Source organism: Bombus flavifrons, chromosome 2 (genome assembly GCF_040668555.2).
Source record: "Bombus flavifrons isolate JBK064 chromosome 2, iyBomFlav1_principal, whole genome shotgun sequence".
Lineage (NCBI taxonomy): Eukaryota > Metazoa > Arthropoda > Insecta > Hymenoptera > Apidae > Bombus > Bombus flavifrons.
The window spans coordinates 5,702,013-5,714,972 of NC_138443.1; the positions used below are offsets into that span (position 1 = coordinate 5,702,013).

General features: G+C 32.9%; 1 protein-coding gene across 16 annotated transcripts in view; it reads left to right on the forward strand.

The window, feature by feature from the left end:
* LOC138189667 (uncharacterized) overlaps positions 1-12,960 on the forward strand; it is a 143,436-nt gene that overhangs the window by 118,807 nt on the left and 11,669 nt on the right. For all 16 annotated transcript variants that reach the window (XM_069131765.1, XM_069131768.1, XM_069131764.1 and 13 more), the window contains 2 exons: positions 5,746-6,002; positions 10,153-10,216. In XM_069131765.1, the coding sequence (XP_068987866.1) occupies positions 5,746-6,002; positions 10,153-10,216 (321 nt within the window). The remainder of the gene's footprint in view (positions 1-5,745; positions 6,003-10,152; positions 10,217-12,960) is intronic.

A 12,960-nucleotide genomic window follows, 5' to 3' on the forward strand; every position in this document is an offset into this window, starting at 1 on the left:
TGAACGAAGATCAGACGAAAATTAGACGTAAAAGCGGGAAGTCATGTCGATGATTAATCGCTATACGTTTATACGAACGCGTTAATGCTCGTGCTGAGAAACGAAACTGATGGATCTTCCGCCTCGACCCGATAATATTTCAGGAAGTAGCCGAGCTACGAAAGAAAATGCGATGACTGACGTACAGTGCGCTTCCTGAACGCTGCTGAACACTCGAAGCTTTACTATGTATGGAGATGTTTCTTACCTCTGAATGAATGTCTGCTATACGAATGAACTTTCAGAACGAATAATATATCGTTTTCTCTAGGTTCAATAAGAAAATTTTGTTTTCAAACGTTGATAGTTGCATGAACGTGTAACAAGAAATCGCAAGGAATTGCGAGTTCGAGTTATAAATAGCGTTTCGAAGCTTTTTGGTCGACACCTGTCGTCATGCTTCATGATTCGAAATAAAAGAAAAACGTTGTACGATCGTCTATCTAAATTATTAATAAAAGCCTGTAAAAGCGATAATTTATATCGACATTTTCAATCGAAATGGAATTCTTTCCAATCTTTTTCAATAAGTATGATATAACGTATATAATAATAGTAGTAATATAATGTATGATATATAACATATAGTATAATATATCGCATAGTGTAATATAACGTATGATTGATATACAATACTTTTCAAACTATCGCGAATATCACCGTGCGAAAAAGAAGAATGGTGAAAATATACTTTTAAACCGACTGGTATACTCGGCAAAGAACAAATGGGGAAAAGTAACGAAGCGATAACCTCGATGGAATTTACGCGTTATAAAGTCTGTCGGTTTCTTTGACTGATAACACGTATAGCTGCAATTAGGTTAATTAGACAGCGACAGTGCGTGAGCACGCCACAGGCAGTGGCGGATCCAGAAAGGGGCGATTCAAGAGTAATAAAATATAAAAATGCTGTGGCAGATTTTGAAAAACTTATTAGGCATATAATTAATGCGAGTTTAATTGTTTACGCTGTAGTATCGGACAGAGGTATTAAAATATAAATTACAAGGAAATTTTAAATCTCGTAAAAGAAGATTCATAAATGTACCTGGTCGTGTACTTTTACACATTTTGCCCCACCCAGGAAACTCACCTGGATCATCTACTTTTACTGGTCACGAGGACGCCGTAGGACGTTTACGTTCTCTTTCTACTCGCACTATGAATCAAACTTACCTTTTATATCATCTACTATTATTTATTTGTTATAAAACTTCCGGGTTAAAACTGACTCGCAGTTATATTCCTCTTTGGTTTACATCTATGATCTACTTTTTCAAGCTTAACATCTTTCATATATAACAATTAGTTCTGAAATTTATAACTTAAACTTGGATTAAAATAGAATTATGTCTATAATGTAATAGACAAATTATGTCTATTACCTCTTATGTTCCTTATTCTTTATACTTTTACTATTTATATTCTGTCAGTGTCTAATCTTCAGCAAGATACAGATCCAAACAGGAACGTAAAATATAAATTCTAGGAACTAAGAAATTCTAACAATATAAAATTAAAAAATACAAAAATATAATACAAAACTATAAGTTATGAAATTATTCCCTGTTCCTCTTTGGTCCCCCTTCTACTTTCTCTCTCCTGTTCTCCTTTCTCCCTACTAGCGACTTACCTTTTATATAAATTATTAAAAAATTAAACAAATAGATACAAAAATTCGTAAATTCTAGGAACACGTGACATCGAGCTGGATGAATTTAATTGTCTAATTTTACGAATTCATTCTTCCAGAGTAGACAGCATTTTATTTCAGTAAAGTATATGATATTTCGTTATATACTTTATAATATTTCGTTATAATATTTCATGTCGATACTTGGAAATATTAGCAGCTTTTGAATTATACTATCGCATGTTATGAAATGGAATGTTTTATCGAATGAAACATTAAACGCACATAATCCTATCAAAATATATATTCAATCAATGTAATTTAATATTACCGTGACGATGCATCCAATGTGGATTATGGTAATGAATGGTGCAAAAAATGGCTCTGTACTACATGTGGAATTTTATATTTGCTATCTTTTATTATCGAATATCCATTTTATTTTACACGTATCATAAAATACCCATTCTATTTATCATTTCCGATAATAAAAATCGGCATGCTATATAACAAAATATTTTTTCGCTCAATTTCTAATAATCCTTGGATAAGTGTTTTCTTACACGAATAATAAATATATCGACGAATAACAACAAACAAGAAGATTTATGTTATCGAAATAAAAAAGTATAAATCAACATGAAGAGATAGGTCCCCTAATCTTTGTTGACCAAGCATTTTTACTTGACTCAAGGATTTCCAATAATAGTATCAATAATACAACGTACAAAAGCAAATGACTTGCAGTATCATCGCAAGGAAATACAGCAATTTTCGTGTTTATATTGATCAAGCTTTCTCCGCGTACATCAATTCCCAATGACAATTCGTTCTCATAATAACATTACATATAAGACACAAAATAACACTATAATAACACTAGTGCGTACTAACATAACACGTCCCTTCTTCGTTTTCTCACTCAATAAATACAGGGCGTTCACGCTATTAGTTCCCAGCGTTTTTCTCGTAAACGATAAGTATGAGGAAAAAATGAAAGAGGGAGAAGAGGAATGATTCAAAGTGATCTACATATTTACGATAATATTTTCCTCGCAAGTGCGTAAATGCACGTGCGTTCTGCAGCTGCGCTATTCTTTTAAACGGAAACCTTCCGTTTCGTTTTGCGTACATCGAACCCTCTCGTCTTCTACGAAAAAAATGTATTAGGGTAACACGATCGAAAACTGATTACTAATTTAAAACTAAATATTTTAACTTCAATTTTGTAGAATTTATCATAAAAAAGACAAAGAAAACATAAATACAATAATACTGCGTTACGTCTTTTCTCGTTTTTGATACTCTACAAAATTAAAGTTAAAATATTTTTTAAACTAGAAAATTGAATAAAATATAAAATAGAATAGAAGAATATTGTCCCGAATATATAGATCACATTGGACCATTCGTCTTTCTCCTCTTTCGTTTTTTCGTTGAAAATCGCTGAAAACTAATAGCATGAACACCTTATATATCCAAATGACATGAAGTTGTTGTTTCGGTATTCCTTAAAATAAAATTGCAATAAAAAATGTTAACTTCTGCGAAGGACCATGAATAGATTGAACCTAACGAACTGGTATTGTATAGGCAGTTGGGAAATTGGAAATTTGTTAATTAAGGTCAACTCTCGTGCACATGGAAGCTAGGTGTCAATGTAGGTTCTAAGATAGCATCGATTAATTGGTTTAAAATTAAATTTTTTTATCTTACATAAGCACGGAGTTCATTTATTTTATTTACTTGGACGCGTTTCAACCGAATCGCTCTCTAGATGAGACATCGTTACGTAAACGTGTAAATTCTAAGGAGAATTCTTTTTCTTCTTTTTCCAATGAAGGACAAGTTTCGTTATCAAGTGGATGTATTCGGGGGAAAAAAGCATGCAAAAGGTTGGAAATAGGAGAAAAGTCGATGAATCGATTTTGAAAACTGTAGTTGTGTAGGTAAGCGAAAAGTTGGGAATTTGTTAATTAAGGTCAAGTCCCGTATTCTGCGCGCATGTGAAAATTCCCATTATGTTTCTATCTTTCCATTGTAAACTCTACAATGCAACCGACTGAGAAACTGAGTAAAATTAAGTCTAGTAATTTTGTTTAGCCACTAATTTTATTCAAATAAAGCGTGGTAAGGTCTGTTTAAAGGAAAAGTGATTAGCCAAAATTATAGTATATTTTCTACAATATAATATTTCCTAAAATTATAGTAAAAAGTAAATTAATATATGTTAATAGTATTAGAAACACGTGCAGAGTTTCATAAATATGAAACAAATTATATATAATTGAAAAGAAAATGTGACAATTTTTGACAGACTGCGCTTTGGTTATAATAATTGTGGACAAATTATAGTCAATTAATGACAGTAATCTGTAGAAAAATACCACTAACGATAGAATTTTCTTCTAAAAGTTAATATTCAGTAACAAAGTTAACGTCTTCTATCGTCTGGTCATCTGGAAAACTCTTTATCCTCGGCTTCTTCGAACCTTTCAAGACCCAATTTTCTTAGTCTGCGAGAGAAATTATTTTTTATAATTTATTAACAATAGAAGCATAATATTATCGAATCATCCAGGCACGTGACCGTCTACTTATTGTTTCCAGCAGAATATTTACACAAGCAGCGAGCGTCATACTCTCGCAACAATACTCTTAATAATTCCGAACACAAGCCCCGATATAGATTATTATATCCTGCGTATTCATCGTCATTGACCATTTTTGTTTGCGTTCAATCTCGACAAACGGAGAATCGCAGTATCGCGCTGACGTAGAATTAATCTTCCAGCGATCATCAGTTTACTGTATTTATAATTTATGAAAGATTCATTTCGCGACTGCAACTACAGAAAAAGATTGCCAGAGCGGTTTGATTTCAAAAATAATTTTACTTTAATGCTACTAGTAATATCGAATGGTAATATTTCTCGAGATAAATATGCAACGATGTGCAACGTGATATACAAATTGTGACAAAAACAAATTCGATGCTCACAATGTAGAGCATCTCAAAAACATAAATCCTACAATTAAATAAGACCATTGTTTGTCTTTATTTCAACCATTGACTTTCTAGTACAAAGATAAATTGCGGATAACATCGAAAACTAAATGTCACCCACCATTCATGAAACGTATCCCACGTAAACTTTCCTTGTTATCTCGATATTTACGTAGAATCAATTATTCGAAAAACGCCCACATATTTATAAAGAAGAGAACCTGTATTTTATGTCATATTCCTCTTCGTACTTAGTTTATTTTATTGTTAAAAAAATTCCATGTTTTCATTGATAAACGTCATCGTGTTATTTAGCGTTATTTTTAATGTTAAGATAAAAGTCCACTTGAGAGTAAAACTATCGCGAATTGCTCTCGAGAGTATCTTGACGTAGTGTCCACTTGTGAGAAATACTCTCGAGAGCAACTCGCGATAGCTTTATGTTCAAATATAAACCTACCTTAATGTCAAATCTCTGATAGCGCGGACAACAGAGCATAAGTGAGAATTATTAGTTTTCCAGAGAAAAATTTACTTGCAATCTTCTTGAATATACGATTTTGAATATACAATACTATTAGAACCTAAAATAAGATAAAAGAGCAACAAAGAAATTTACCTGTTAGAATCGTAAGCAAAGAACACGGTCACCTGTCTTTAATCTGTACTATCTTTAAAGTGTTGAGAGCGACTTTTCATCTTATACCGACTCGTGCGGTCACTCTCAACGCATCGTTCACTCTTACGAGAAATACTCGCGAGAACAACTGACAAACGAATACACAGTGAAACTGTTATTGCTGTAAAGCTGCTCTCGTGAATATTTCTCGCAAGCTGACAGGACACTGCGTTGAGAGTGACTATCCGATCTGACAGTGACTTGGATAGTCGCTGTCCATTTACGCAACTGTCCATTTACGTACACTTTCAAAAGCAACTGGCGATAATTTTCCTCTCGAAGAAACATGCGCACCTATGTACCTTTAACGCGTTAAAATCGCGCGACATATTTCATTTTACGATTCACGCGATTCACATCTAACGATTTCTTCGAATCGCTTCGCAGAAAATGCCGCATTGCCAACATCCGGCGTATCGGTGACTTTGACGGAAGTTCGCAATGAAGCCAGGACAGATACGACGTTCAGACGCTTGTCAGAGGTAGACCGCAACCTGCTAGAGAGTTTGGATATCGGTCGTTCCAGGCCCAGACCCACCGGTCGATTCCTGACGATGCACAAGAGACGCCGTAAGAGGCTTACCACGAGATCCTTAACCGAAGAGCCTGGTATCCTGGACGATATCTTCCACGGCCTGGTTCAGGTAAGCCATTGATCGACGAGGATTTAAACCTTATATGTATATGCGTAAAAAGATGCCGTTTTCTCGGAATCGTATCCACTGTTATCTATAAGATTCGGCGTATCTTACGATACGTATCGTTTCGATATTTCATTCGTGTTATTAAGGGAAGTTGGTTAAAGAGATAGAACGTATACAGATTTTATAGGATATTAAATTTTATATTTGAATAAAGTGGAAAGCTTGTAAGAAAGGAATATATAAGGAAAGGATATCATTGAATGTTTTATAAACTATACTTCTTAATATTGGATTAAAAACTTGGAAATCTTGAAGGTAAACTATACAAGGTTTTTCGTTTCTTCTTCTTCTTCTTTTTTTTTTAATATCAGATTAAAAAGTTAGAAATGTCGAAGGTGAAACGTAATGAATGAGAGGAAAGCTTGTAGATTATTTTTGTTTAAATTGTTCTTCGAGTTTAGATTGTGACATAGTGAATTGCAGTTTAAGACAAACTAGACTACGCTATCTCGTGTTATAGAACGTCGGGAGACTTTTGAGCTAATATTTTGAAGTTAAGTTTAGTTGTTTATATTAGTATCTTTGATCAAAGTTGTTGAAAGCTGGTTCATAAATTACGGAATAATCGTATCGCGTTATATCTGTGTCAAAGCTGTGTTCATTACCTTGATAATAAAATATATGTGACGTGTATGAAGTCGAAAACTAGATGGTTCATATATTCCGTTCGAAGACAAATGCCAAGTTTGTTAATTTTTTTATTTTTTAATATCGAAACTTTCGTATCTTCGTATTTCCAAATCTTCAAGTTTACCAATCGTCTAGAAGAACGTTCCAATCTTTCAAGTTTCGAAACTTGAAGACCCCGAAACTTCCCGAAAATTGATATCGATACAAGCAACGCGAAGAAGAAACTTCGCAAAACTTCAAATAGTCTCCCAACCGAAAGGTAGTTGTTTCCTCTTGAGATACTGTTTTAAACTTTCCAGCAGACAGGATACATTGTTTACGGCATCGATATAAGTACCGAGGATTTGGAGATTCGTGAAACTTTTTGTCTTACGTACATATACTTTGAAAAATCTCGATACGAAATGAAAATTTTCGATCTGCGTGTTAATTTTCTTGCTGTCATTCGCTTCAATCCCTGGAAGTAATGTAAAAAAATATGACATACTAAGCGGAAGCTATAACTCTCTGATTTTATTTTATTTTATATTATTTTATTAACCGATTGGGAAAAGAACACATTAGCGATTCAAAAGCAGGAAAGTTACCCAGGTGAGTGAATAATTGAACCCAAATTGAAATAAAACACTGTAAGTGCCAAAATTGAAAAATTTTGATTTTTTATTGGAAATTATTCTACGTACCAATGAGAATACTGTAGTATAGAATTTATGTGCAATTTCCATTTCTAAATATTTATTAATAATGCTAGAGAATGGTTTCACGATGTCGTTTCTAGTTAACTGATATTTGGCTTTTGTTTATACCATCTATCTAAATGATTGAAACATTGAATCGTTTTTACAACTAACAGGTAGCACGAACGTAATTTTCTTCTACAGATACACTTTCCTTTTTCATGAATTTGTGAAATTATCATGCATAAGTTTTCTTTTCCTCCTGAAAAATTCGTTTCTTAGCACTTACAGTGTTTTTTTACAAGCACTCTTCAATTAGTAATTGTAATTACTGAAACTAGTTATGGTTAATACTTAATTACTAAGCAATATCTAAGTACTTAAATAGAATTTAATTAGCGAATATAAATTAAAAACTAATGAAATAAAAACAATTCCAATGGGACAAACAAGATCTAAAGCGACATAGAAGGTCGTTGATATTAAAATAGATAAGCGAGATAATTGCGGAAAAAAATCAGTAGATGCATGTAATTTCCTATTACATCCACGACGCTTCATTTTTTCCGACTGATTTTGTACAACTTATTAGATCGAAATAAAAAAACCAATTAATTAACGAAACCGGTCCGGGTAATCGGATCGATAAAATCCGAAGTAGTTAAGACACTTAAACTGTTATGTAATTGAAGCGGAAAACCGATGACACCGGTCGAATGATCAGAACCTTTGTGCAATTTAACCGGTTAAATGCTAATACATTGCTGGTCAGTAATGATCGTGATACTAGGTGAAAGTCATTGATTCTGCTTAGAATTTACGCGTTCGTTGATTCTCATGTTCCATAGAAAAAGGGAAATATCGCTGTATTGGGAGAACAATAACACCGATGCGAAAAACGTAATTTTTTAAAGAATAAAAAAGGATTGAGTTTACTTAATCATGCTTGTAACTAAATAAAGAAAGAAGATGTTTGGTTGCAAGATAATTTTAGTTCACAGAGAAAAAATAATAATGTCTACTTTTTTCTTTTTTTTTTAGAAATGCTGGAAATATATTTTTTAATAGAGGGAAATATGAATTTTATCATTGTACTGAAAGAAGGGATTACACTTTAATAGGAATTATTCCTGTACAGTTGTTAACAAAATTTACAAAACACATATACATAATTTCTTAATGTTCAACATGCTGAAATTCCAAGCGTGATTTCCATCATTTTAATTTTATCTGTTAATCAGAATAGTTGTAAAAACGGAGAATAATAAGCTACATGTAGCTAAATTTGAACGAATTTTTTGTTATACTTATAAATTTAATAAATGCATGACCCATTCTATATATATTTATATATATATAATATATGGTATATACACACACACTCGGAGGATCAATATTCCATCTTGTGCTTAATGGTATAAGGGTACATTTAGCAGCATATTCATCCAAGTTTCAATTTGTTCCACCCTTTTAAAGTGAAAGAAGATGAAGACCTTCTGTCTAAAATCCATTTGAACCTCCTTACGCTTTCGTTATTAATTTAAATTCACGTCGATTTTAAAAAGTTGAACGTCAATATTATTATAGGAAGTGTGTGCAAAATATTCACGCGCATTCACTTTAAGATAATATATTTTCTAATGTCAATTAAATTTATTTACACGTTCTTAAATTCTATTATTTAAAGATACAGATGGTCATATCGTACTAAAAGTAAAATTTTACTTGTCGTTCGTTACTGCTTGTATTTTTTGTAAAATTCAGTGATAGAGATTAATTTCGTTTATGTAGGAATGATTTCTGTTACAAAGTTCAGTCTTGTCGTTATCGTTCATTACAAACTTGTGTAGCTTGCTTAACTTTGATACGAAATTTCGCACGATATAATTTGTTTTCCTACGATCATCTTCGATAATAAACTGAATATTATACTATCTAAATCGCGACTTAGCAGTATAATATTAATATATATTCGTAAATATATAGTGTCTCGATTAGATCACCTAAATATTATTTACGATTGAATGAGAAGCTTATCAGGACAAAGTTAAATTATTTCAGGGCGCAATTTTTTTCCAAGGTCGAAAAATATAGGGTATCATTTAAAAATACACCGATAACCTTGAAATCTTCTAGAAAAGATGAACTTGAGAAAAAATTCTTCCCACCGTTATACGTGCTTCTTGAAATAGTTTAGCTTCGCCCTGAGAAGTTTTTTCATACAATCGTAAATAAGACAGATATCTAGGTAATCTCGCGTAACTGAGATACCGTGTATACGGCCAAAAAAGTATTATCCACAAAACAATTAAGTATTACCTATGTATATATATAAAAGTACTATATAATAATTACATCAATTTAATTATTAGTCATATCCTTAATTTGCTATTAATTCTGTTCGCTAATAAACGAAATAAACGCAAAGGTACATGTGGCAAGCATTCTGCGAAACTTTCGTATTCCATACGTTCAAAAGTTTCTATAACAGAACGTTTGAAATTTACTGAAAGCTCTCTTTGAATCACTGCCCCACGTATGTATTATTACACGTTTATTGAAGCTTGCTATTACTCCGAGATATTTCACGAAACGACACGAGAGAGTTCGATTAACAGAGCCACGTTCCAGATCCTTAATGATTTATTTTATTATATTCTCGAGAAATGGACACGGTTGTTCCATTACAGTGACATTGTGCTCGGGAACACGTTTCAACCCTTTCTAGCGGCAATCATCTATTTCACTGTCGACCTAATGCGATATTTGATGGTTTGTTGCAGTGCGTGTTACAGAAGGCTAGCAACTGGCGATTTAATGCGTTCACGCTGGAAACGGTGACGGGAGGTAAGCAATTAAGAAAGAAGAAGAAAAAGAAAAGAAGTTTGCTTGTTTCGTGGCTCGTTGAACCTCGACAACGCGAACACGTTGAATTTGAAAGCGATAGACGAAAGCTCGAGGTTAGGCAGCTATTTTTCAAAAGATTAAATTAATAATCGAATGGAGTAAATTGGTTGAAGATATTTACGTTCGAATGAAAAGTTTTATTGCATCAATTGAATCATTAATACGTTCCGTGCTTTGTAGGAATTGCATGCTTTTAATTGAATTTTTTAAACCAAGTCAATCTGTTTGCTTGAAATATCTAATTATAAATAAATAACAATCCTCTCCGTTGAATTTTTTATATTTTGATAACGTTTAATCGTTTTTCTGCTATTTTCAACAAATAACGGATCGAGAAGTATATTTCTCCCGGTTATGAAAATTGCGCGACTAGTGTTTATTAATTATTGGAATAATTTATAACAAAGTTTGCCAAATTCTCGATCGCAAAGTTAAGGCAGCCTGATGTTCGTCTGCAATGCGAATAAAAGCTGATACAAGTCAATTTCAGCTGATCAAGGTTTAATATGCATTACTTGGTAAAAGGATGGAGAATATTCCTATTGCCAAAAAATCAGATATAAGAATATTGCACTAACGTTTATTACACTAACAGTTGTTTACTTAAATAACATAGATTATGATGATACAGTGAATATTTATATCTATCTTTTTTATATTTATATTTGCTATGTTGAGTATTTTTTTATATTCTATTTCATTAAATGTTTAATACTATATGTCACTTTGATAATACCAAAGTAAAATGCACATTACAGTTTCTAGTAAAAATAAGATTTAATAGTTGTTCAGAGAAAGATATTCTCAATTTTTTTATTTATCCTGTAATTTAAATACCTACCGAAGCTGTTTGTTCCATCGGGTTGTTGCGGGATTCTCGCGGATTTTTGTGTATAATGTTTTATTAATACCCACGCCCCGCCACGAGAGAATGTTTACGTTATCCACGTACTGAAAGCTTCAGCGCGATATTATGTATTTTATAAAGCAAACTGGCTGGTACGGCGTTTTACTTCTGCCCTGTTAATATTGCAAAATGTCTTTCACAAACAAAGTACTTCTTCCGAGAAGTCGTTTCTGTCTGTTGCATGAATTCAAACGAGAAGATGCCTTACAGCAACAATACGATACCAAATCTAAACGAATGATATCCGTGAGAAAATAATTTCACTACAGGTTGGCGCCATACAGTAGAATACAAACTTCGTCATTCAGGAAATGTAAATAATTCAATTATTTTTAAAAGCTATTACAAAAATTATACAAATTTAAATAAAATTTTAACGTTGCATCGTATTGTATTCTATTCGTTCATTATACCGAAGCTTATGTCTATTACAATGTTTTCGTGTATGTGCCCGCTTGATACATTTTGTTTCTACCTCGATTTATTCCTTCAAGCTAAATCTTGGTAAATAAAATTTTAACAAGATACTCAAGTACAATCGTCCTGTAAAAAGATTTCACAATTTTTGGAAAAATATTACATACATCTAGCACGAACCTAGCACGAAATAAAAACGATAATTTTATTATTCGAAAAAAATTAACAATTTACGGATCGTTTGATATACGAAGAAAATTGGATAAAACTGTATTTGCTAATGAAATATCGACGGTATAATGTAAAAAGAAAACAGCAGATGCATTGATCTATTTTTCGTTTGTACAATAACATAGAGAAAAAGGCAATTTTATAAATTTATAGGCCACAATAGAGCGATAAATTTAGGAGTTTTCTGTAATACAAAGAAAGCACCATAAAACCTTCAAGTAGCGAAAAAGCTGCAATAAACAGCAGATACATAATTCACCATCGATGCACGCTTTCTAAAAATTGGATTTTGCAGCGGAACATGCACCAGCATCTCGATGTTCACCGTCATGTGTGAAAAAGAATCTTTGAAAATATCAAAAAAAAAAAAAAAAAAACCAGAAAGGAAACTCCTAGAAAGAAGCGTCGCTTTTAACGTAACACCGACCCGATTTATCATTCAACGTCAAAACCGCGTGTGAGCATGCAAAGAGCAGCGGAACGCGTGGTATCGAAAAAAAGCGTGGTTCCCGCTTGAAATAAGAGTATTTCGCTTTTCCAACCTGCAGGATCCGCGAGAATCCTCGCGATCCATCGCGATCCAATATTCACGCGCAGCTTGATTTATTTGGCACGAGCCGGAGCAAACTGAGAAACCGTGATATTTATGAGAAAGCGAGAACATTTTCGATTGGCCCTGTTTAAGTCTGGTGCAGTTATTAATTAACACGCTCGGTGGTCATCGATAGCCAACGTTATGAAATTTTTTAGAACGACTAACTGATTAAGGACCAACCCGATAATTTATCACAATGTGATAAATACAGTGGAGTAACAGGGAGACAAAATTGTTGGAACAATGGAATTTTCGAAGAATAGAACAATCACGTTTCTGACGTAAAATTTCATCTGTTCAAAGACTGATTAACGTTGATTGGCAATTTCTTTAAATATGGATCTTTTTGCCTGCTAAATAACGCAATTCTTTCAACGTAAGTAACCGCATAGAGTTAGGTTCTTTTTTACTTTGAACCATCGAAGCCTTTTTCCGAATACCACGAATCACTCGACGTGAGAAAGCACCATTCCAATTAACACTCTTTCGTTCGTCCTTTCCATTTGTTTAAAATCGTCGTTATTAATTGTTTTT